This window comes from Pholis gunnellus, assembly GCF_910591455.1.
Source record: "Pholis gunnellus genome assembly, chromosome: 4".
NCBI lineage: Eukaryota > Metazoa > Chordata > Actinopteri > Perciformes > Pholidae > Pholis > Pholis gunnellus.
Genome location: NC_136530.1, coordinates 3,946,794 through 3,973,507, shown reverse-complemented (window position 1 = coordinate 3,973,507; position 26,714 = coordinate 3,946,794). Strand labels below are relative to the sequence as shown.

The window sequence follows — 26,714 nt, the reverse complement described above, 5'->3', positions numbered from 1 at the left end:
CCTCTTTCTCACTACCAGCTACTATAACCGCCCCCCTCCCCTCCCCTCCCCTCCTTCTAGCCTTCACTCCAGGCAGTCCTGCTTTACCTAAGGGACCAATGCATAAGAGATGCTCTACAATCCGAGGAGACTGCAGTAGGACCGGGTGGGACTGTATGTACATGAGGTACAGCCCTGAGCACACAGGGCTGGGCAAGAGAGCAAACTGTTTTTTGTCCAGTTGTGTGGTTTTCGGCTCCTTTTTCCACTCATAACCCGAAAAAAAGGCAAATATAACAAAAAAAAAAAAAAAAAGGACAAATTCACAAAACATTTCGTGATAATTTGGCAAATGCAGAGATCACAGGGGCGTGGCTGGGAGTTGTTAACGTCATCTCTCCTGCAGACATCGGTCCTTCTCTCTTCCCATTAGCAGCAGCAGGACTGACGACCACCGTCTTCTCTATATGTGTATACGTATACATTTATATAATTCATTTTGATTTATTTTTGAAAAATAAAAAAGTAGCTACGTACGACACCACGACCATTTCATATGGATGCTAATCACCAGGAGACAACCTAGGGAACCACAGGAAGATCTAAGAAAGGCAGAACAAGACAGAGATAGAAGGAGGCGAGAGGCAGCATGCTGGGAGTGCTGCTCGGAGCTCGTCCAAAGAAATGAGGGAGAGACAATCAATCTGATAACGGAAAAAAGAAAACGGGAGCAGAGAGGACGGCCTCCCTGAAGCCACCGGGGGTTTAACGTTTGTCCATTAATCCGATGGCAGGTCTGGAATGGTTTCCTTGTCTTGTCCTGCGATGGCGGCGGAGGGAGGGGGCGGGTTTATCGTTACAATCATTTCATGACGTCTTCGCTGTTGGGGTTTGTGAGAACTGTGTCGGCGTGGCGTCCGGCTGCGTGGCGGCGAGGGCAGAGGTCCCGGTTGGGCGAGAGTTCAAAGGGTAGAGGTTCAGTAGTCAGCGGCGTACTCCGTACCGTGGAGCCCTCTGCACAGTAGTGTGAACTCCTTCACTATGTCCTTCACCCTCCTCTTGTTCACTCGTTCTCTGCTGGACAGAAGAGGCGGTAACGATTAAAGGACAAATACATAAAAAGCATATAGAATATACTGATATTGACCGACTGGGAGGACGCGTTTTAATGGATAAGCCTGTCAACACATGCCCGGCCGTGTCACCTGAGTATCTGATGTGAGAAGTTGTCTTTCTGTTGAGTTGTGACCCGCGATGACGGGAAGCCGGGAGGCTGCAGAGCCTCCTTCAACCACATGGCGAGCAGAGAGAAGCAGTGCTTGTTCAGAGAGAAAAGCACTTCTGCAAACTGGTCCATCAGGCTCCGAGAGGCCCCGCCCCCGATGCCCTGGAGAGACCGGGGAGGGAAGAAATTAGACAACAGGGATAGAATTACTATAACATCCCTTTTCCCACTAAAATAAGCTCCTATATGCAGGTTTTTGTAAACATAGGCGATAGACTCCAGAGACTTGTCCTGTGGTTACTTTGTTTTAAATCTTATTCAGTTTCTCTTTCAAACTCTCAAAGCAGAGTTGGTGATTGTTGGAAAAGACCATCAGAGACGGTTTTGATTAGTTTTGTTTCTGCCAAGTTTGAATGTTGTGTGTTTTACAATGATCAGTAAAATGACTGTCAATGGAGTCGGATAGCTTTCCTTTCTTTGTGTGAATTAACTTTGCATCAATGCAAGACATCATTTAAGGTTCTTCTTCACCTGAATTCAGTGCTTTTCTATCGTCTGTTCTCCGTAAAAACGACTTGGAGCAGCCGGGTAAAACAAGTAATATACAGTATTTCTCTTCTACTGTGGACTGCATCTGCAACATTCAGGAAAACGCTTCGTTCATGAAGCGCTTGATTTAAAATGCAGCAGAGTTTTCTATGAGCGGTGCAATTTTAAAAACGTTCACCGCAACAAATGATGAAGCCCTGGAGTGACGTGCGAGATGTTTAACGTGGCGCTCCTCACCTCCAGCACGGCCTGCATCAACATTTTGCCGTCCTCCTGCACCACCCGGGCCAGAGGAGGCACATCTGAGCAGTGGGGTAACAGTTCAGTCTGAGGCAGAGACACAAAACACAATCAGGGACATTTAAAGCCAAATGACTCATCTATAAACGTGCAGGGTTTCAAGTGTGTGTGTGTGTGTGTGTGTGTGTGTGTGCTCACAAAGAACAAGCACGTTGACTTGACTGTCGGAGCCTCAGGAAATTTGAGTGACAGAACTCCTAGAAGTGGGAGAAGAAGTCAGAAACATAAATAAACAACTGCAGGATGGTGTCTGAAAAAGAAGTGTGTGTGTGTTTGTGTTTGTGTGTGTGTGTGTTAACTTACCACAGTGGAACACTGCTTTCACGTCAAGACTCTCAGACAAGAACAAATCGGGCTTCCGTTTGAGGGCCTAAGAGGCAGATAAAGACATTAAACAGAGCATGCCTCTGACGGCCCGACCCACTCGGCACTGCTTCACCACATTCCACTGCTTAAGCTGCTTCAGAATACTGCCAGCAACAATACGCACTCAGCCTGGTAGACGGATCCGACAGCAACACAGCACTGAGACCAGATCTGCCTACCAGGCTTTAGTACTCTCTCCATCCGTTTAGGAAAAACTACATCCAAACTCGTACAGAGATCCTCCAATGCACAACTCGGCAGGTATAACAAACAAATTGCAAAAAATCAAACTTTGAAATAATTGGGAACTTAAGTCAAACTAAAGGCAGTGACGGGTTTGCTTTTCTCAAAATCAAATTGTATTTGAAACATTACTTTTGTTTTTGGGTTGACTGAATTGAACAGAAGTGTGTAAGTACTTTACATGTGCAGATAAAGAGGAATAATCATCTTGTAATAATGAACTCATTCAGGATGGAGGAGAGAGGGAGAGAGGGAGAGAGGGAGAGGGAGAGAGATGAAGGTCAGATCTATCCAAAGATAGAAAACAAAAGCAAGAAGAATGAAGACAAAAATATAAAAAGAAAAACAGAAGAGCCATCAGCCAATTTGTCTGGACTGATTAATATTAGTTGAATATTAATTCCTTTGGGCTTTGATTGGCTCCGGGCTGGAATGACTTCAGAGGAGGACCGGGCTCAGAGACTAACCGGCCACCTGGGACCACCGCGCCGATACACCCGCCTCCCCAGAGCGCCGCGGCAACGCAAATATTACATCTAAAAGAGGCGCCGGGTGAGCTCATGTTTTAATCAAAAGGAGCAAATGTGCCCTGATGTTTTAGAAAAATGCTTAAAATAGTCGATCTTCATGCATTTAATGTTTACAAACTTGTGAGCAGCCAGTATATAATTAATAGAGTAAATGAGTGTGTTGCACATGCTCAGTACTGTTCGGGCAGCGGAGAGCGTTACGTTAGCCAGAGCTAGTAAAATATTATTTATTCATATTTTTAAAGTAAAATAAAATCCCACCAGTAACAGCTTGTTGTGTTTTTTTAAAACGCGCTGATATTTGATTGGTACTCTGTGTGTCGGCCTATACGCAAGTTCAGGCGTCTGAAAAGGGAAGAAATTATATATCGGGATATCTCTATCCTAAACCTATTAAAATGCACTGTCATCAGGACTTTTTTTGTCTTAGTTTGTGAGAAGACGTTCTTCTCCTCGCTGTAGGTAAATAGAGAACCGATTCCAAATTGTCCAATCAGAGAATTATATGCCTCCGAGGTTATAAATGAATTTGATCAACATTGGCATGTTTTTCTGACTGTTGCGTGCTGTGAAAACTCTGCGGCTTCCATTTCACAGAGAAAGACGACAACAGAGCTACTTGAAAATGACGAGTTATTCATCTTAACGTGTTTAAATGTCATCAGGCAAACAAACTGCAATGAGTTCAGACTCAGATGATAAATCAGCTGCGTTGACTCACATCATGAGTCCATCACACTTTACTGCAGCAGTGTGATTTTTAGAAGCTACTCGAGATCTCTGCCAGCGTTTCTCTCTCGATCAGTTAACGCGAGGAGTATTACAAGCAGCACATAAAGACCGGTGTGTTATCAACACTATGTACCTTCATGACTGATGTTGGTGGTTTCTGTAGTTTTATCTTCAGTATTTCTTATTTTCTTTCTGTTTAAAATACTTTTATCTGTTTATAAATTGGTGGTAAATTAATTGCTCTTACTAGCCCTCCGGGTTTTTCATCCCACTTGTGCGTTTTCTTATGTTAGTATTATTATTATTATAATTATATGCACAAATAAAGAGCTAAAGGTGGTCTGAACACCCTCCCAGAGGTCTTTGTGTGGTGAGGTGACTGTTAGAATCAAAAGCCTTTTTTCAAACATTCTCCTCAGGTTTCATTCCACGGCCTCGCCTGTGTGATGGGGCCCCTGAGGGCCCAGTAACAAAGAACAGAAAGAGGTAGAAGAGGGAGGAGAGGACAGAGAAACAGGGAGAAAGTACAAAAAGAGAGAAAGAGAAAGAGAGAGAGAAACCCAAAGTGAATGAAATAAGAAACCAAAAACACACCTGAGCTTGGAGTTGCATAAATGAATCAACAATATCAGGATGATCCCTGGGTCCTAAAATATAATAAAGATGAAACTTAAGAAATCATAAGAGAATAAGAATAATATACAAACAGCAACTGAATAGATTCAACAGTCATGTGGAAATAAAAGAGAACTCAAAAATATTGCATTGAAATAATTCACACGTGAGTAAGGAACGAAGGGGAGGAGGGGGGAGGGGGGAGGGGGGCATATGAAGCTTTGGCAGAGTCTTGGTAGAACAGACCGACCAAAAACAGAAACACAGGCAGAAGACAAAGACATGGGTCAGCTTGGAGAGAGAAACAAAAGAAAGAAAGAAGTAACGAGAGAAAAAGAACAAACCTAAAGAAAGAAAGAAAAGTGGGTTTGGAGTGGGAACCCAGGAGGCACCTCTGTTACTGTTGGGGGGGGACGGGGGGATGGGGGGGGGGACACCAAACCTGAATAAACCCCCCCTTTCACCTCCTTCCCTCGAGGCACTGCTGACATCAGTGCGACGCTCAGACTGAGCCTCAGGGGGGAGGAGGGTTCTGTGAAGGGTCCATTCAGAGCTGGTTCTGATCCACCAGAACCATCCGTATGAGTCACAGATCAGGATGGGTTCTGATATCACTACCCCCCCCCCCCTCCCGTGTGCTGCTGGACAGACTACTAGAATTAGTTGGGTTTTTTTTTTTTTTTAAATGGCAGATTGATGCACAATTAAACACATTTCCCGTAGAAGCTTCTGGACATGAAGAATCCACATTGATGTTGGGTTCGGGGGGGACGGGGACGGGGGAGGACGGGGACTCCAACAACAAACTTTTAATGAAACAAAATAAGCGTCTGTAGTAAGCGCCCAGCGTCAGCTGTTCCCAGACTCCCCCCTGTAGACCTCGTCCACACACACAAACCCCTGGAGAGCATACAGGGCTTATTCAGAGGGCTGTGGTGGAGATCCCGACTCTAAACCTGCTGCTTACATGTCGGCCAACTGAATAAGCTAAGTGGGTCTCTGCGCTGTGAGACTGTATCCTGTCTACTTAAAAAAGGCACCTGCTCAGAAAGGAAAGAGTTCAGAGAGCAGGAGGAGAGGCAGCCATTACTTAAACCAGTCAAAGCGGGACAGGAGGAGAGGAGAGAAGGGACAACACAAAGGGAAGGGGAGCGGCACACAGAGCTGGTTCAGGTGTCCTAACCCAGAGGTGGAGCTGGATGAAGTCACATCATCTCATTCATGTACATCAGAACCCAAGTCTGGCACATTAACAAACTCCTGATCCACACTGAACAAAACCAAAGTCATCGTCATGCAGCTCAAACACTGAAGCAGTAAATACAAATAAATGAAATAAAGCAAATACTCGGCTGATAAATATAGAAAACATCACACAAGTTTGAAGCAAACCATAATATTCTTAAAACGATTTTTAAGAACGTCTGCAATAGATCAAATGATTGAGATGTTGTTAGCGCTGCATTAATGATTGATGAGAGCAAACGTTTAACGGTCCACTGTGACAACACAGTCCAGTGACCTCTAACCTTTGGTCTTTTTCCCATTTGCGGCCCCCAGACCTTTTATCTATTTATTATCTAGAAATGCAACAGCAAGATAAAAGCGAGGATATCACCATGAAGTGCTTGAGCTGTACCGAATACTTCAAAGCTTCCTTCATAGAGTTGACATCTGAATTCTAAATCAAGGTTCGAATGCTGCGCATGTGTATTCATTCTGTTTAAAGCCGGTATTTCTGCACAGTTGCAGATAAAGATCAGGCTACACTTATACTTATTAGTATTAAACTGTTTTATAGAATTACATTCCAGTGGTGGCTGCGCAGGATTATTTCCAAAAACCTCAGAGCGTTGCTGAGTCCAAAAGTCAATATTTATATATAAAAAAAAAAGATCGAAGGAGTTATTTCCAGAATTCACAACATGTTTTTAGCTAACTAAATATTGTGTGTGTGTATATACACACACGCTGTATACATACTTTAAGGGAGATGACGTCATAAAAAGACATTCGGTACAGCTCTAGAACATATTTGTGAACTGTTATTTTTTCGACCTCTCTGCTCTTAAAAGACTTGATTTTGGATCCTGTGAAATCAGATTATGATCAGAAACATTCAGAAGGTCGATAACAGACTTGAACATGACACATTTGACAGCGTTCACAAGTCCCGCCCCCTGCTGGACCCCCCTACCTTGCTGGAAGATGGACAGCGTTACCGACGTCACCAGCTCAAACAGAGCCTTGATGGGTGGGAAGTGGTCCGTCTCACTGGCAAAGATGTGCACCATCTGAAAACACAGCAGGAGGTCACATCAGACACTCACAAGAGACCAGGAAAGGAAACACTGCAGAGGCCTGATCACTGTGTGTTTACGAGCAGCTGGTTAGCATCAGATATCTCCCGTAGTACCGCTCCCCATATTTCTAAACTATGTCTCGTATGTTCTGAGTATTTTGGTGATTTATGATGCTGCAGCCTGCAAAGTTTTTATGTTGTTGTAGCATTTGGACTGACGGCGCTGTGAGAAAAACAAGCTTTGTCGTGAGAGCAGTTTATTCACAAATGTGTCTGTGAGCGGTGGGAACAGACTCTTTATTATAGCGACTTTGGATTGAATTAATCTAATTGCTGAGATCAATCGCTACAATAAATCAGGTCTCTTTAGCAAAAATGTACCTGTGTTTAACATGGACTCTTATTTTCTCCTGTTTCTGTGTCTGAGTGACTAATGTGGGACAACAACTTTTGAATTTGGTCCAGTGTCGAGGGAGAGCGCTGCAGACAGCAGCCGCTAAACAGGCTGCGATGCAATCGCTCGAGGCAACTCCTCACCCTCAATGTACGTCCACTAAAAGTGCTTTCTGCCGCTGACAGACTCAGATTGTTATTGTAAGTGTCTGACAACATCAAGGAAAGAACCCTACAGAGATACAAAACCTTTGGATTGAGAAACGAGCACTTTTAGCGGATGTGCTTTTGAAGGTGAGGAGTTGCCTCGAGCGATTGCATAGCAACCCGTTCAGCAGCTGCCGGATGCAGCGCTCTCCCTCAATACTGGACCAATTTTTAAAGAATTGTTGTCCCCATTAGTCACTTAAGACACAAAAACATGGGGATATAAGGTACATCAGGTGTCACTGGTGCTCACCTGATGAGCTCATACACAGCCCTTTCTGATAAATCTATGAAATCTCTCTGCAGGCAAGTATTAAAGGAAGAATACTAAAGTGTGTTTGTGCACGTGTGTGTGTGTGTGTGTGTACCTGTCGCGTGAGGTCCAGGGCTGGGGCCTGGGGGATCGTACTGTACATCTGTCCGAGCATCTCGCTGAGCTGAGACACCATGGGAGCGAAGTCGTGGAGCAGAGTCTTGACCGACTTCTCGAAGATGGCGCACACCGCCTGAAGGGACGACATGAGAGATCAGCTATACTTGGAATGTCATATCCGATTACGTGGACTGATTTCTTACAAAGAGCAGAGAGGTCTGACAGTATGTGGATGAACACGACGATGACTCACCTCTACAACCTGCGAGTCATTGAGCCACTTGCTGAGCACAGTCTGAATGAGCGCGAACACTTGTTGCAAAACCACCACCACCTGGAAAACACAAAGGAACGAACAGAAGGTCACACACAAGCAGTAGCATTTACACATGGATGCATGCCTATCAGCAGAATTACTAATGACTATGGTTCAGTGACATCCCTCCAACCAGCGTTAGTTCATGCTGCTGCGAGCACTATGCGCCCCACTACCATTCACAACTACCACACTGCAGCTTTAAAGTCTTTAAATGGAACACGTGGTCAGTATCTATCATCCATAGATTCACCCCACTGATGGCAATGATGATGGTGTGTGTGTGTGTGTGTGTGTGTGGCGACTGACTGGGTTTGGTCCAGGGGGAGGCGGAGGCGGGGCCGTTTTGACAGGTGGCGCTGAGCCGTCCGCTGACTCGTCGTCCTGCTTGCTGATGTCGAGCGTCGTGAAGAGGTTGGACAGCAGCCCCAAGATGTGGATGATTGCTAACTTATTGGAGGGATTAGGCTGAAAGAGGAAAGAAGAAAGGGAGAAGAGACAGATCGTTATATTTAGGAATGCTACAAACTAACCCCAACATCTCCGGATCATTTAGTGCCCGACCTGGGATAAAAAAATATTTAATATATATTTAAAAAGGTCAACGGAAAGGTATTTCAGACAGAAGGTAAAGGATCATTCTCATACCAGTTTACTCACTGACACACAGACACACACACACACACACACACACACACAAATCAATAATTAGGTTTTCACTAGTGGTGTTGAATCAAAGCTCCGAGACGGAGCTTTGATGCTGGTGATGTAACGGAGCCAAAACACTTCGAGGAAAACAAGTCTTACGTCCACATCTCTCACCTGAGTTGATACAGTTAACTGAACAGTCTCGCTCAACAACAACAACAGTGTACGTGCACACTTCACATGAAGAAGTGACTCTGTACCGGTGTTTACAGTCGGGCCCCGTCAGACACCATCACGGTCATTCACCCATGATGTCATGTAACCTGAAAGTCTCCCCACTAGGTGCCACTATTTGTCCAGCTGCAGACTCCAGACACAGCACCTGATTTGCTAGTCTGATGTAATGCTGATACAGCAAAAAGCTGGACGGAAAATAAATTGAGCGAGGGAGGAAGTCGGAGACGGTGTGAAGGGTGAGACGGGGACAGCTTCATCTCGCCTGACATCTCTATTCACCCCACCTTCAGCCTCTAACAAGGGATGAGGAGGAATTCTGCTTTGTTCCACATATAGCAGACATCAGACTGTGTATTTTTAGATAATATCCGCTCCACATTTGTCCCATCCAGCGTGGCAGTCTGAAAAACCCAGACTGTAGTAGAACTGACAATAGGGATAAAGAATGTTTTGTGTAGCGTGCACATGTGAAAGCATGACCTACTGTCAGTGGGTCTGTGCAGGCATTTTTTCTTCTCAGCTCAATTTGTCATCCTCTCTAGTTGCTGTGGTGTGTGTGAGTGTGTGTGTGTGTGTGTGTGTGTGTATGTGCGTGAGTGAGAGAAAAGTGTGTCTTTGCTAATTCCTTGTGAGTCACTAGCCCATGTTGCAGGGTCAAATCCAATCTGGTCCCGCAGAGAAATGTTCCACTGCAGTGACACCACACGGAAACAAGGCCTGTTCCTATTGGCCAGAGTCCAGCTCTGCGTGTGCGTGTGTGTGTGTGTGTGTGTATGTGATGTTGTTACATGTTGATCTGTGTACGCACCGTCTCATCCGCTAGCTTCTCCAGTTGCTGAATGTAAGGGGTGATGAGAGAGTGAAGGTTTCTTAGGATTTCTTCCACGGGGAGAGCAGAGAGCAGGAAGCCGAGCGCCTGCATCAGCCACATACACTGACTCGTCTGCAAACAAAAAGGTGGATGATGGTTAAGCTTCCATTTCAGTGCGCTTAAAGTCTTTATTATTATCATCTCAGCCAGGAGAATCATGCCTGTGCACCCGTGTCCGTCCACGACTAATCTCACATTCTCCTTCAGCAAACTGCGTAACAGTTTGGGTGGTCAGTTACGGCTGCGTGCTCGAGGACCTCTCATGGTTGCAGTGGCTCACATTTTGCCTAAAAAAATAATATCTTGACTGCCTGTTTTGTACTGCTATTAACTGCCTGCTGACTCCTCACTCACTAGCATGAAGGGGCCACGAGGGATGACACAGCTGAGTCCATCTCTTAGAGACGCAGTTAGAGGAGACGGCTAATGGAGCGACCAGCACACACACACACACTGCTGAGTACATCGCCGCCACTTAACCTCTGCTAAGCGGGCGGACAGCTTGGTGAGTGCTATTTGGTTTCTGGCAAGATTTTATGAACTGCCATCTACATAAACATCATGCCGATTGCCTGACGCTTATTTTTGAGTTTGAATGAAGTGTTTTACACGAGTGGTTGGTCAGTTGCAGGTTGTATTCATTCAATCACACAACAGTGGTCGTTGCAGAAACACCTGGTGGAGATTTGACTCTTCTGAGGGCACCTTTTTATTTTTGTTATTTTTCACTGCACATAACAATTTGTAGGCTAAAAACTGAAATCGTCTTCTACAATGCTTTCTCAGCCTTTCTTCTTTAAATGTCAACTGAGTGGCAACAAAATGGAGTGAATGTGAGAGAACACACACACACACACACACACACTGACCTTGTGGATCTGCTTTATAAGCACCTCCTAGAGAGAAAAGAGAAAGTCAGAGTGAAGGTTATGTTATTTTTAAAGCACCACAGAACCTACCCAAATTAGAACACAAAGAAAAACCAAAATAATACAAGTGATGGGATTTCAAAGAGAAATGTTATTTCTGGAGAGCAGGAACATCACAAAAGTCTGCAACGTACAAAGACGCATTAGAGCCATCGGTGAAGAATATCTAATATTATATTGGTAAGGATGGCCTCTGAGCGAGGCGAAGGTCCTGAAAGAAACATAAATACTTATTCTTTCTGTGTTATTTTATGAACATAAATAAATACTGATATAATTAATATATTTTGCACTTGGCAGCTAGCGAGAAAATGTGTCTTTCTTGTATGACTTAAGTCTCAAAGAATTTCTGAGACATTTCTCACAATTTCAGACTTTATAATCTCAGAGAATGTTCCCCGGCTTCGTACCTACAATACCCTACTAAGCCTTCGTATGCCTTTGCCTTTAAAGTAAAAACAAAACAAAGATTAGATTGCTTTTGGCTCTCATACGTGATAAACTGAGTGAAAACGGCAAAAATGGAGATTTACATGTATACAGCACACGTACCTGAGAGACAGCTACTATGTTGGTTGCGTAGGGCGGCAGGTCATATTTGCATTCCCTACAAATTTTCTTGAGCGTAGAGACAGAAGAAACAGAAAGGTCCGGGTTCCCCAAAGCCTGCAGCACCAACGGCAGGACACTGCTGAGCATCACCGGGTGGTCGGCCAACCATTCAGCCAAAGCACCTGGTGGGAGATTACCAGTTCAGATCCTGAATGAGATCCCCCTCCCCGTGTTGTCTTTAGATTACACTAGATGTGTTGGAACCTTTAAGACGTGTGCGGAGATCCTTTTTAATCTCACCTATAGTGAACATCACCGTGTCTGCTAGTTGGACGTTGTTGATGTTGATTCTGGGGATGAGTCCTATCAGGCCTGGGATGACGTCAGAGTAGTTCACATCTATCGTCTCTGCTATGGACTGGAAGCCATACAGTAAGGCCTCTGTGTGCTGAAGGAGGAGGAGGAGGAGGAGACCGGGTGATGAGTATAACATTTCAGCAATGAAACAGTTGGAGCTAAAGTACTTTCTGAGTTTTTCGTCTTCATTGTTGACGTAGAAGAGAAAAGTAGAAGAGAATGGAGATCTTGTGATGCTGCTAAAAATAAATACCGGTGCTGAAAAACTAGTTTCTCAAATCTAGTATGACACATATTCAGTACTGGCTTTTGTGCAACACTCTGGGAAAACAAAAACATTGTTCACATTTTCTTTGTGCTCGTCTGTGTACGTCTCACCCACCTGCCATGATGTGGGCGGCTCGGCATTAGTCAACAGTCTCCCGAGTTTATCATACAGGTTACTCAGCAGCTCGGCTCCCAGCATCTCATACACGTACATGAGTGTGTCGGAGATATCCACCCTGAAGGACAGACATGCACAAGCAGACATTTTAGGAGCATGCAACCTTGGAACATTATGTGCTAATCTTTTGGTCAGCCAGGTTTTGCCCTCTCAGCGGCCGGTCCAGTGAGAGTCTATGAGAGGAAAGCACACTCATGTGCTGACCAATCAGAGAGTCATTTCCTGAAGCACTTAAGACTGTCACTGAAACACTCAACAGTGTGCAGCAGAAATAGGCATGTAGAAAAACACAGGGACACAAACCTGTAGATCCTGAATTGCTCTTTCTCGTCGGAGGACCAGGACGCGTACTCCTGGTCAGTGGGGAACTGGGCTTTGTGGAGCAGAACATCCACCAGCTGGAAATATACCGGCCTGTAGACCTGCAGGTACACCGCCTGCTTATCCGACTCGAAAGACATTATCTCATCCTGAGGAAGGAGGAAGGAGAGGGAAAAGAAATAGCTTTTATAGTGTGGAACATAAAATTATTTTAAAGCTTTTTAAAGCCCCAGAATATCTGTTACGACTCACAGAGGCTATTAACAGACACGCAAAGGTTGTAAAATAACAGCCGCCACCAGACAAATGCAGGTCAATTTGGTCGGTGGTGGGTTGATTTGATCAACCTACCAGTTACGATGGTGGGTAAACAAAGGGGGCATTTAACAAACGATTGAATCGTTCCTCGTAAAAGTCAATTCAATCATCAGGTGCCGCAGCAGAGCAGAGCAGAGAGCCGTCTGGTGGAATCACAAGTGTTTTCTAGATTGGCCGCAATCAGTGGAAGCCTGGCGCAGCTGCAACCGATTGAATAGTGTTGCTACCAGCCTAGGCGGCTGCTGTCAGGTGACTGTTATTTATGTCTGTTAGTATGATCAGAGTGAGAAAACAATCAATTATCTAATATAGATAACGACACATTGTCTGCTTGCTAAAACTTATGTTGGATAAGGTAGAAGAGAAAAAGCTATCACATTCATTCAATCAGAAGACGTGCAGGGGAGAGATGCTTTTATAGTCTAGTGCCTATCGTGGCTAACCAAAGCACAATGAGCAAAGCTTATTTTGTGGACGGTTTTATGTGCCTAGTAACGACGAGGCTAGAGGAAAAAGAAGGGATATCATGCCAGTTGGAAAACTTACAGTACGATCTATTTGTCAAACTATCACAACTTCACGTCAACCCTGTAAGTGGTGTAACGGACCACTGTTGATCCGGATGGATCCCCCCTCGCGGTTCGGCACAAATGACAACCGCGAATTAATTACACCGTTTAACGTTAACCACCGCAGTGTGAAATAAAGTTTTACTGACGATCGTTATCTGCCGATATTCAGTAAAATATGCAATCAAGACATCAGCATTTATGCGTTTATATCGTTTATAACAACCAACCGGTGTTTAAACTGACAGGAGAACAAAGGTTACCTTCAGTTACATAGTGATGCGTTCAGGCTCTGTTCAGTGAAAATGAGTCGTGGGCGAAGGTAAAATATAACGTGTTCATGATGTGTTCACGTGTAATCTTGCAAAATGTAGTGTTCCAAAAAAAATCCAGCTGTTTGAAGATGTTTTCACAGCAACATAAATAGATATTAGAGATGAATTATGAGCTGTTTACACTAACTCTAAGCAGCTTATAATACATAATTAAAACTCCATATGACAAGATTAGTTTTAATCCAAAAAACTACCGACTACAACAACATAAAAGGGAAACATTTTGAATTTGTTATGGTTCACACAGACTTCAGAGCAGTTGAAAGGATTTTAGGGACGGTGGTCTGGAGCCTTGTAGACCAGCTGCTATAATCAAACAATATGGACCAGCAATGATCGGCGGCAAGAAAAACGTCATCAGGGATCTCTAAAGATTATATTTGCTCCCTTTTTTTCTTTTGTGCTGATCCGACTCTAGCCGCGAGTTTTATGATCCGTTGCACCACTACTCACTTGTAGCGTATACCAGAAGGTGAGTGTGAGCGAGCTGGTGGTCTCATTGACCGGGTAGTGGCCGGGGATGCCTGTACAAAACATGATCATGTTGACTAAAGCCAGGAAGCTCTGCCAGTGATCCACCTGCTCCAACAGAGTCCTGAAGAGAGAGAGAGAGAGAGAGAGAGAGAGAGAGAGAGAGAGAGAGAGAGAGAGAGAGAGAGAGAGAGAGAGAGAGAGAGAGAGAGAGAGAGAGAGAGAGAGAGAGAGAGAGAGAGAGATGGATAGGTGGAGGATGGAGAAAGAGAAAAAGTGTTAATTGGCAGCTAACCTTAACCTCTTCACAGAAGATGGTATTGTCTTTATTTGTCTCTCTGTGTCATTTAATCAGGAGCTACACATGAGACTGCACACAGAATATTGCTCGACTTGTTTCAGTGCAAAGTAATGTTAAGAAACCTGTTTCTCTCCTATAGTGGGCCATGTTGTTGAGATTGGATTTTCTGATTGTATTTGGCTAAAACACGTTATGTGTTGCCTTCAATATCATTGAATTATTGATGTTTTAATACCATCCCAACACTGGACGATTATTGAGTCATGTATCATTTTGGCCAAAACAAATGCACTGTAAAATCTTGACATTGTAACAGGCCTGCCGAAAGGAAAAAGAAGCGCGCGCACACACACACACACACCTGGAGTGGTTTTCTCCCAGAGTAACGGCGATACGGCAGATACCGTGGCAGGTCTCCATGTCTCCATTCTGAACCGCCTCTCTGAGCTGCTCCTGGAGGGCCAGCACTTGAGGAACCATCTTCAGCAAAGTGTTCACATATCTACAACCCACGGAGACACAAAAAACAGACAGAAACAGCAGAATTGACAGTTAGGAGTCTGGTTCATTTAAAGAAAAAACGAGTTAAAAACATTGAGCACAGTGAGAAGAACATGCTGCGCAGAGCCAGGGAGCCTCCACTGGTGCATATACAACTGACTCACACATCGCTCACAGCTAGCTTGATGTATTTATTGCTCCTTCTCAAGACAAGTGTTTATTTCATATCAAATCTCAGTCCAAGTCAATCCAACCTCTGATTCAGCACACCCACCCTAAAAAACACCACTCATCTACCAGAGAACCAGAGACGCTGTTCAACGCTTCGCTTCAGCTCAGAGCTGCTGTCAGTTATTATTCCGTCTTCTTCCTGCTGTCTCAGCCGTCTATAATTCCCCTCACTCCGGCTAAAACACACGTACGTGTGCGGACACAGACAAACACACACTCACACACTCCTCAACACGGGCTCAGTCCTGCTCATGTGACAACGTCAGACCTCCCGTCATCCTCAATGACAGCATGTGAAGGGGTGACATTTGGAGATGAAGGGCGAGGCGTGTATGTGCGCCTCAATGTCACTGAGGAGAATATGTGCATGTGGGAACGCTGTAAATGTAGACCATATTGGGGTGGTGGTGGGGGGGGGGTTGTGGTATGCAGGCGGTGCTTCAACTTTCAGGAGAACGTCAAGACGGACGTGGGTCCAGAACAATAAATATTCATCAATGACACAGCAAGGTTGTGGGAACTTGAAAAGGGACAAAAAAAATAAACAAATCTGCCTCGAAAAACACACACTGTGACCAACAGTGTGTCTAATCTAGAGCCACATCTCTGCTTAATAAAGAACTGTAACAGTTATTCAATTAAAAGGCACAGTTAATAGGAATTTCTAGGCGTTAAGCTCTATAAAAACACAGCGGCCAGTTAAGGCTGGGCAATATTATCGTTCTACAAGATTAGATATCGTCTTTCATTTTTGATATCATAAGATCGTAATAAGTGTTGTCTTTTCCTGGTTTTAGTCATTATATCCACATTACTGATTATTATTCATCAAAATTATGTTAATATTTTGTAAAAGCACCAATAGTCAACCCTACAATATCGCCGGACAACGAGAGTGATCACCTGCTGGGCAAGCAGAATAACAAGAAGCCAATTTGGAATATTGTGTTTACAAACCGCAAATGAGAAATCCTCATTGTGCTTTCAACAACACTGTTTTCTGTCGACTCGACCGACTGTTTTAGCATTAGTGTAATCCCTTATAGCACTAGCCACACAAGAAATCGTGGCCGGTTCAAATGACGCTGATATGCATTCTCTGCTCTGCAGGTTAAATGCATTTTGCGCCGCGGTCCTGGGAAGCATTTATCATTCTAATTTCCCTCAGGACCCGTTATAAGCCGAGGAGCCGGCTCCATCCTTCTGCTCCATCCTTCTGCTTTATGAGGCCGAGTCCCCGACACAGCGAGACTATGCTGACTCAGCCTTCTCTGGAGGGAAGCTCCACCCTGTTGAGGTGTGAGGTGTGAGGACTCCGGCCTCCATCCACTAAGCCCCTACCTGTGGTTGTGTATTAGTCTACATCCTCCTCTGTGATCAGGTGCTGGAGGAACTCTGTGAGAGCAGCGCAGGGTGTGTGAATGAGTGAAAGAGAAAGTGTGTGTGTGTGAATGAGTGTGTGTGTGTGTGTGTGTGTGTGTGTACAGTCTGCACTCAGAAGATCATTCATTTTTAACAAGGTGCTTTGTAGATGCAGGTCATGCACTCTCAGTTGTGGAGAAGAGGATTCAGTGCGTCTGTGAGACGATGAGAAGAGCAGAATGTTTCTCTCGTAAACAAAAAGACATTCTGGAGATTTCTGCTGCAGTGTCCTCTGTCCTGTCCTCTCCTCTCACTCCTAGTGTCCTCTGTCCTGTCCTCTCCTCTCACTCCTAGTGTCCTCTGTCCTGTCCTGTCCTCTCACTCCTAGTGTCATCTCCTCTCCTCTCACTCTTAGTTGCCTCTATCCTCTCCTCTTATGCTCCCTAACCCTGCTGTTGTACACATTCTGTTTCCTTCCTGGCTCCTCCTTTATTCTCTCCCCCTCCCTCCCTCTCTCTCCCCCCCTTCCCTCCCCCATCTCTCTCTCTCCCCCCTCTCTCCCTTCCTCCCCCCCTCTCTCTCTCCCCCTCTCTCTCTCTCTCCCTCCCTCCCCCACCTCTGATCCCCTCTGCAATTACCGCAACACTCAGAGACAGGGGAAATGGGTTGCCTGGTAACAGGATGCAGCTGGACCAATAGCATCGCCCCAAGTTGACTGTAATGTGTTTAAACAGAGGGAGAGAGAACAAGAGGCAGGGAGGAGGAGGAGGAGGAGGGGTAGTACTGATGGAGAGGGGGAAGAAGGAGCACAAAGAAAAGATAAAATAGAAAGAATAAACAAAGACAGTAGAATCTACAGATGGAGACAATGATATATGACTTCCAAGAGAGGATGTAGGGTTTCTATTAAAATCATTTCACACACACACACACACACACACACACACACACACACACACACACACACACACACACACACACACACACACACACACACACACACACACACACACACACACACACACACACACACACACACACACACACCATAAATCACACAATGCTCCGACAAAAACAAAAGGCCAGATGTGTCTCAAGAGATGCTATCAATGAGAGTCAAGGAGACTTTTGGGAGGTCCTGACAAAACCCGTCTGTGATCAGTATTAAGTGACACAAAGAGAGAAAGAGGGCAATATAGTAGATATTATATCGATAACGTCTTACATTTCTGATATACCCGACTGTTCTATCACTTGCCTTCAAAATGATGTTCATATTTTGTAAAAGCACCAATAGTCAAGTCAACAGAGCAAACAAAACAACCAGAGAGAGAAATAACCACCAGCTGAGATTCAGAGACAACCTGAAGAATCCCGTCTCTCTCTGACGTTTTACCGCCTACAGGAGCTCAACCTGTGACTCCACTAATCATCTTCACAACATCTGTTCAGAAGTGACTCATCAGCAGTAACTCCACAGATCCCGCCCTCTAGTCTGATATACATACAGTACATGTACATGTACACGCATATATATATATATACACACAAACTGTATATACATACAGTATATATATATACTGTATGTATATATATATATATATATATTATACGAAGAATGAAGTCTTATTTCACACCTTCTCCTCACACCCCTCTCTTCCCTTTGCATCACTCTCTCTCCCCCTCTCTCCCTCTCTCTCTCTCTAGGGGGAGGGGTCATGTCTGAATCAACCCGGGCATGATGACATCTCTCCCCAGCTCTGTAACCATAACAACGCCAGCCAACCGAGAAATGCTGCTCTCCTCCCCCTGGCTGTCAGATTGCCCTTTATCAATCCCTCCCTCCTTCCCTCACTCCTCCATCCCTCCTAGTGCCCACCCTGTCTGTTTCCTGTCCTTGGCAAATGCATCTTTCTTTTTACCTCCCCTCTCGTTTTCTCTCTCTCTCTCTCTCTCTCTCTCTCTCTCTCTCTCTCTCCTTCCTCCATTCTTTGTCATTTCTCCAGTCAAATCCCACGACACAACAAGCTCTCACATCATTCAGTAGTATAATAATTTAGTTTTTTGTTGTGCTCTCTCTCTCTCTCTCTCACCTTTGGGAGTCGGGCTGCGAGATGGCGTTGACTATCGCCTCCACCGCCGTGTCGAAGAGCTCCGGGTCGGGCAGGGCGCTGAAGCAGTCGTGCACCAGGTCCTCGCTCTCGTTGAGGGGAACGTCCAGCAGCACCCAGGACGACAGGCAGCGCAGCACACGAGCCTTCACCGCCCCGGGGCTGTCCGTCCGCCGCAGCAGTTGCTGCAGTAACGGACCCACCGACCCCCACTCCCGGCCCAGGGCGCCCCGAACCTAAAGAGAGGGGGGGTAACGAGGGTCAGACCGCTACTGTATCGTGTTCCTCCGGTTAACAAGGAGGCTCAGTTTAAGGTTTTCTATACTGCCATTACGTCGCTGTTAACACAACAATATGATGCTTTCTTGATAAGTTACTTTTAGGAAAAGAAACAATTATTTACTAAAAAGGTGGGAGAAGGTGGTTCCTGCAGACGTACCTGTCCTTTTCTGTACTGCGGCAGGCGGCTGGTCTGGAACTCCTCGGGCAGGACGGTGAGCAGCTCCAGCAACGCCAGGCAGCGCGCCCGCCCGTCCACCCCTCCCCCCTCCTCCTGGAACACCCGCACCATCTCGGCCACTGCGCCGGGCCAGGCCTCGGGCATGGTGTTGAGTGCCAGGGAGGCCAGGGCCACGCAGAGCCGGGTGAGCACCATCTTGGAGCCGGCGGAGAAGCAGGCAATCTGGGAGAACAGCTGGGTCTTCAGAGACTCGTACTGGTCTGTGGGGATGTCGGACCAGTAGCGAGAGATCTTGGTGTGAAGCGCGCTCGCGCCAAAGTACTGGATCTCTGGCACCTGTGAGAGACCATGAGATCAATGTTGTGTTGACATTCACGTCAATATTATTGAGTGCTTTTGTGTTTTTGATGCTTTGACGACAAGCATTTCAAGGCGGTCATGCCAATAAAAATGACGCAAAATGCTTTTTCTGTGTGTGTGTGTGTGTGTGTGTGTGTGTGTGTGTGTGTGTGTGTGTGTGTGTGTGTGTGTGTGTGTGTGTGTGTGTGTGTGTGTGTGTGTGTGTGTGTGTGTGTGTGTGTGTGTGTGTGTGTGTGTGTGTGTGTGTGTGTGTGTGTGTGTGTGTGTGTGTGTGTGTGTGTGTGTGTGTGTGTGTGTGTGTGTGTGTGTGTGTGTGTGTGTACACGATACCTTATCTGGGCTCAGGAGGTTCCAGCAGAACTGCCAGGCCTGAGGCGAGACCTGAGCCTGCATGAGCCACTTCTGGGCCAGGTTCTTGTTTTCTATATTGGGATCATAGTACAGCTGGTGGAGGGCCTGGAAATGAAGAAGAGGAGAGTAAAGAAGTCAAAGAATCCATACGGTCTGTGAATGGTTCACTTCAGACATGTTTGCAAATACATTACACATGTTGACAACAGCAGGTATCAGAGAACAACAGAGAGAAGAGAAATGCAGTCCTTTGAGCTCTTGTGCGATGAAAAGAGCTGTTACCTTGAGAGAAAAGAGCATCTTTTCTCACGCGCAACCAGGCAAGCACGCCGTCTACATGAGTAGACAGTTTACCTTGAAAACCTGAGCAATGGAGAACGCAATGACCTGAAAACAGCACTCTCTCTGAAGTACAGCTCGGAGTAATTTGAGCACTTGAGTGCAGGGAGAACAAGAGGACGCAAGCCAAAGAGAAAGCAGATAAAGGATGAGAATGAGAGAGGGAAATAAAAGAAAGGGGGGAACGGGAGCATTAATTAAAGAGACACCTCTAATCCTGGCGGTGCCAGAAGAGAGGATTTGGCACTACTTTCTCTTTCTTTCTGTCTCACAAACAAACACACATGAACATGCTCACTGAACTCAAACTGCTGGCAGTCTATGTCTGACAACCAACACACAAAAAAAAAATCTATTCAGCGCGCTTCTGATTCTTGTCTTTACCCCTGAAGCCCGCTCACATAAATTCCTCCATCAGCAGTCATCCTCTCCTCCCCCCCCCCCCCTCTTAATTCGCCTCCCTCCAGCCTAAACTGTCCATCCCTCAGCTCTCTCTACATCTCTCCCCGTTCCCTCATCAGAGACGCTCAAGCTGTCACACAAGGTGGGGATGAAGGATACGGTGTAGAAACCAGGACGTAGGATGATGCTGCAGCTGTATAGAGGAACATCAACACAGCGTCAATGCCTACCGAAAGCGGAGAGTCTCAGGTGGTGCGCTCACTCTCTCTCTCTCTCTCTACACCGTCTGCCATCCTGCAAAACGCAATTATCTGTCTCCACTTACTGTACGAGACTCTGAACACGACTGGCTGGGTGTTAATGAGCTGGTAGAGAGTCATGTGGCAGTTCACATATATGTGTGTGTGTGTGTGTGTGTGTGTGTGTGTGTGTGAGAGAGAGACAGCTATAGGTGCAGGTGCAGTATGGGCAGCAGGTACTGTATGTACTGTATGTGTGTGTGTGGCTTTGACTTAGCTGATAGGTCTCTGTAGTTAATTAACAGCTACCACAGCTTTGTACGAGAATCTTTGCACTTTCAATGCAGTTTTAAAGAAACCACTGCACGTATGATTTTTCTTTTAAATGTGACCAGATTACTATAGACAGGACAGATGAAATATGCATGTGTTGTTGTGTTCAGATTTAGCGCGCTCTCTCTGAGGATCGATACCATGCCTTCGTTCTGAAAAGCATCGGGATGTTTTTGGTTCGTCGGCTCCACTCTGCCCTTTCTGTAAACGAAGCTGTGATATCAGAGTTCAAAGCAGCAGCGGATCATTACCGCAGTCCAGTGTGTGATCGCAGACCTGTCTGTTCATTATCAAAGACCAAGACACAAACACAGTCTGTTCTCTGCTTTAATCTTCTCCCCAAGAACCACCGCCTGTCTCCTACAAATCACGGCAGACATGCTGCAGTTAGCGCCGCTACCCAACTGTAATTGCCCATCACTCATTCGTTTTCATAAAACAAGCAAAAAACCATGATGCGCATCCCCTAGAAGCGTTTATTTGACGCTGAAGCATCTAACTGTATCTACAGATGGTTGCAACCTGCCTGAACCGCCTGGCTTCACCTGAGGACGGCACGTTCTTGGCAGACACTGTCAAAGGTCTTTAGCCTCCTCTGCAGTGCCTCTCCAACAGCAGGAGGAGGAAGATGAGGGATGCATAAGAAACAAAAACATGGCTCGGTTAGACCATCTGCTCACACGGAACCACGGATTTACTGCGACTGGTTTACACTTTGTGAGCTCACGACCAAGCCCAAGAGAAGAGCTGTGGTGAAGGTCTTGAGCTGCGTTAAAGATGCAATGTACAAGATTCAGAGCATCAATATAGCAGCAAATATCCATCTGCTTTGGAAAGACATGGTGAAGTAATGTCTACCTGAACAGAGAACTCTCCCCTTTTGCCGTGGTTTGATCTGTTAGCTGCAAGCCGTCGCCATGTTGTGAGGCAACAGAAATGCTCGCAGCCTTGTGTAAAGAACGTTTAACAAAGACCACTACAACATCTATTCAATACAAAATAAGCTAATAAAAGAGGTATCATCTATAAAAGATGATTTACCTTATTAAAGTTACTATCAAGTGCAAGGCAGTAGATGTAAATATAGAGACGCAGGTTGCAGCATTTTGTAAATATTAATGAAATATTTTTCTCATATGAGGCCTAAGTGCACGAGTCTACACGCGCGTCGTCTTTGCACACTGTGTTTACACACAGCAGGTAACGGAATCTCGCTGCCATTGGCCCGTTGTGTTTTCACGCCATCTGTCCACTCGAGTGTCACACCCGAAGTCATTGTAGCGATGAGAGATCGCACCACTGACCCATCATCGTGACACTGCGCTATAACGGTGAGAGCCAGAGACATGCAGAGGAACGATGATTAATGAGGGAACAAAGAACAATAATAGTTTGGGCCGAGAGTGTGCGCGGGTGGTGGTTGACAGCACGCGGCCAAAGAAGAAATGAAGAATACCACGTTGCCAATAGTGATCAAATCTCAGCACGTCAACAGCAAACAAACCCATGCACCAAGTGTCTCAACGTTTTACACCTCAGTTACAAGCACAGATCTCACCACATAATTCAGAAGACTGATACGGTCTGCAAGCCTGCTAAAATAGAAAATGAAACAAAAGAGCGTGCACTAGGATGTGTGTGTATCATGTAACCTACAGGACACGTGTTCCACCGTGAGCCCAGATATATTTCTGTCAAGGACTGGATGCTAATCGTCAAACAGCCTCTCCAGCCACCACAAAGCTACTCAATAGCCCATGCATCATTCCTCAGGGTCAAATTCCCCTGATATGTTCTGTATTGCATTAGCTGGCAGGCTTAATCATCTCCATAAAGCAATTTAATAAGAAGAAAGCACTTGCTGTCACTTATGTCTTATCCTACTCAAAGCTGGAGGCGGAGCCTTGAAGCTACGCGCTAGTCAAGTCTATATTCAGAACGATTCCTCGGTTCAGAATCGATTCTCGATTGCTCTGTGCTAAGAAAAGGCGGCGTGGCACATTATGGCATTAAAGCAGAGAGTCAAATGTGCAAAGGATTATGTAGTAAACTACTTCAGAAGCTGAAAGAGGGTGCGCCGCAAGTCAACACTGCCAGACAGCAGAAAAAATAAACTATTAAAAAATACATTTTTGGGAAGCTGTGAAACGACTCAGAATCGTAGGGGATAAGAATCAAGATTCTTACAACAAGAAATATTTTTTGCCCCCGCGCCTACCCCTGGCAAAGTGCCCTTGAGCAAGGTGCTGACCCAGAACTGTGCTGTGGTCCCTTCTGGTGGTACAGTAGTAGTTTGTCTCCACTAAATCCCAACAGAACACTATTTCACAGCAAAGTGAAGAGCTCCAAACTTCCTCTAAAATCCACTTGCTTGGAATATGTGGAATAGTGATTCTAGACGAGGGTAATTACAGTGGAGCGGAAATGTAAGGCAGAGTATACGTACCCATTCATTATGGACACAAAGATGCTGACAGTGTGGTACTTTGTTTCACACACCCGAGATCGAACAAAGAGCTTTCTATTGGACACGTAGGACTCCTGGGCCAGGAACCATCATCTCCAGCACCAAGTATACAACGAGCACACGCTCTCCAGCAACCCCCTGAGCAGCAGGGACCATTCCATTTATTTTAAATGCATTATGTTTGTGGTCTGACGCAGATATGAAGCTAGGTGTGCACACACACACACACACAGTCGGGTACTTAAGAACCTTTCGTCGCCCTCTAATTCCAGTGAATGAACAACATGCCGCTTCCATATCGAATTAACTACAAATATACAAGCTAAATAGAATAATAATAACCACCGCTCACAAATAGTCTTAATATGCTTTCTAAATATAGACTCTTAGAAAAACAATATCTCATGGGTTTTTTTTTAAATTGCAAGTGCGGTGTTATTACAAAAGTGCTCATTGCCTGCAAGGGAAATAACACTTCAGATGCTGTTTGTCATGTTTTATCAGTTAATGAGTTTACTGATGGCGCCTTAGCACTCGGAGAGGACCGAATGCTTTAACATGGTCTGAAAATTGACCTTAAATAAACAAACCCACACAAATGAGCGAGAGCAATCAGAACGGACTGGTTCAGTGGCTGCTTGGCACGGTTTGTGTCTTAAAAAGAGGAGACGCAGATCAGCACCATTTGTGCACGCTTGGGGTATTTTGGCAAGAGAGGTTTCACTTCCACTGTAAATGAAACACTTAATTCCAGAAAACCTAATAAGAAATAGCATCACCTGATGAAAAATGAAATGCAAATCTATATGGTTGGGTATCAGGCACCTTCACTAAAGATTACCGTAATACATCATAACAAATTATGTATGATCCTCCCTGTTACATGAATTATACATTTACTTAGGTATGCTTACAATATGTACTACTATTGTATACGGCTTTGCTAAGATGAGAGGAAATAGCATCTTCTCTTCATCATTTACACATAACGGAGCCCCACGTTCTTCACCTGTACACACGAAAAAATTAATAAGCAGCTGATCTGCAGGGAGACAGGACCTCGCTCATTGTTCGTTATTCTTCTTCCTCCTCCTGTATTTACAAAGAAAACCGATTACCAGGTCAAACCATTCCCCCTACAGGAATGTGCCTCTCTCCCTTCAAAACCTGCCTCTAATTCCTTTTCTGTCGCATCGCCAACCACTTCTCAACACCCCCCCCCGGCCCCCCCCCCCCTCCTTCTTTACTGCCACAGACATCGACCGACGCCCCCCCCCCCCCCCCCCCCCCCGCAATCCATCTCATCACATCGACTCTGCTCTTCCACAGGAGCACCTTTCTCACTCTCTCCATCCTCCTCGCTCTCTCCATCCTCCTCCCCCATCGCCTCCCCACCCATCCCCTAACACGCCCGAGTCAGTGGCCACCCAGCAGGGGGATTCATCACAGCAACCTTGCAGCCACAGTAAACACTGCCAAGAGAGAGCGCGCGCGCACACACACACACACATGCACACACTAACACACACACAAACACCATCCAATCCAACAGAGGAAAAACAAGACCCAGACGAGCATTTTACAATAACAAGAGATGGCAAAGAATTGGCGGGCTACAAACTTATTATGATGCTCATCTGATCATTCTTTATAAACATTAGCCATTTAATTATGACTAATTTAAAGATAAATAAACTAAGAGTACAAATATTCAACACCAAATGCACTATGTACAATAAGAATAACAGTAAAATTATTATATATAATTATATATAAAAATGCACAATATATACGATGAAATAGAATAATATTAAATGCAGTAACTAAACAGTAGTGCAAAGATTTAACCAAACAACAGAGTAACGTGTTGTAGTTTTGAGCTAGATTTCTGTATGCAAACATGATCTCTCTCCAGACAAATTAAGATCAATATTATTATGTATCGCTCCTCCTCCAAATGGTTCTGCTTCTTTAGAAAGAAGACCACTTATTTAGTCCACAAACCCCCTCATGGTGCTGTGTGTGAGATAACAAGGACCCAGTGGACAAGGACTCACCTTCTCTACGTTTTCCACCGTGAAGTCCGCCGTGTCGTCCGGTGTCGCCGCTAACCTCCCCGGCGTCTCCATCATATCTCCGCTGGTCCGGAGCTGTCAAACGATCAAAAGAAGGAGCAACAACATTCAGGAGCCGACAGCCACTGTTAAACTTCCCCGGTATCCAGAGTGTCATTTCCCAACAAAAAAAATACATCTCCACAGTAGCAGTTAAGCTAACTCGACGACATCATGAATTTTAAACAACAAGAGAAGCTAACCCCGGCAAAGCTAACGTTAGCTCGCTGATGCTAACAAACACTATAGCAACGGCTAGCTCCGCTATGCTAACGTCCAAAGCTAAGACGTTAACGTAACGTGACGCTTCTCTAAGCGCCAAATGAAGCCAAGCGAGACGGATATACTAACATGTTCAGAGTGTGACAGCATTTTCAAAACAACGCCGTGTCCGTGTTTTGCTGCTAGGCTGCTAGGCTTGTCTAGAAGACCCGTATTTTCCACACCTTTCTGTCCTGCGACGGTTTATGAGACGATGCAGGGCACAGCTCCGCGACGCTGCTCTGCCGCTGCTACGTCACCAAGAGGCGTTTTTTTGCTACATTCAGGCACTGTGGGAAATCTCGCAATCACAGGTCAAGGACCGCCCAATAACATGTCAACATAAATAATAACATTTAAATTCTATAATAATAATAATATAATCATATTTTTGTATGATTATATTGTATTATTATTATTATAATAATTATAATATATAAAATATTTTTATATAATATATATATATATTTATATATTCTGAAATATTATTATTATATATTTTTAAATATTTAAATAAATAACATATAACAATAAAAATCCAATTGCAATTTCTAAAGGACCCCGAATATTAAATGTAGAAGATATCCAAAAAATCTAACAAATTATCAGAATGTACTATTATGTATTTTATTTTCAGTTACGCATTATTGGTGTTTGTAAATATTCGTTTATTTAAGATAAACAGCTCCTATCTTGTGT

The 26,714-nt window shown here is 44.9% G+C and overlaps 1 protein-coding gene across 3 annotated transcripts; it reads right to left on the bottom strand.

Moving 5' to 3' along the window:
• Positions 1–21: 21 nt before the first annotated feature.
• On the bottom strand, positions 22–26,241 carry LOC306694506 (importin-13-like). 3 transcript variants are annotated; one of them, XM_079157398.1, is made up of 23 exons: positions 26,201–26,241; positions 25,698–25,790; positions 19,840–19,965; positions 19,129–19,485; positions 18,672–18,925; positions 14,846–14,986; positions 14,166–14,307; positions 12,473–12,639; positions 12,107–12,227; positions 11,668–11,815; positions 11,368–11,549; positions 10,756–10,782; positions 9,824–9,958; positions 8,440–8,598; positions 8,068–8,148; positions 7,810–7,947; positions 6,737–6,833; positions 4,519–4,571; positions 2,357–2,423; positions 2,192–2,250; positions 1,991–2,080; positions 1,185–1,366; positions 22–1,056 (listed from the first exon to the last, which is right to left on the bottom strand). In XM_079157398.1, exons 2-23 carry the CDS (start codon positions 25,770–25,772, stop codon positions 957–959), a joined length of 2,901 nt encoding a protein of 966 aa, XP_079013524.1. In that variant the 5' UTR covers positions 25,773–25,790; positions 26,201–26,241; the 3' UTR covers positions 22–956. The 3 variants fall into 3 exon arrangements, with proteins under 3 accessions (XP_079013524.1, XP_079013522.1, XP_079013523.1); XM_079157396.1 differs by having other exon boundaries at positions 26,106–26,207; XM_079157397.1 differs by having other exon boundaries at positions 22–1,053; positions 26,106–26,207.
• Between the last annotated feature and the right edge of the window lie 473 nt (positions 26,242–26,714).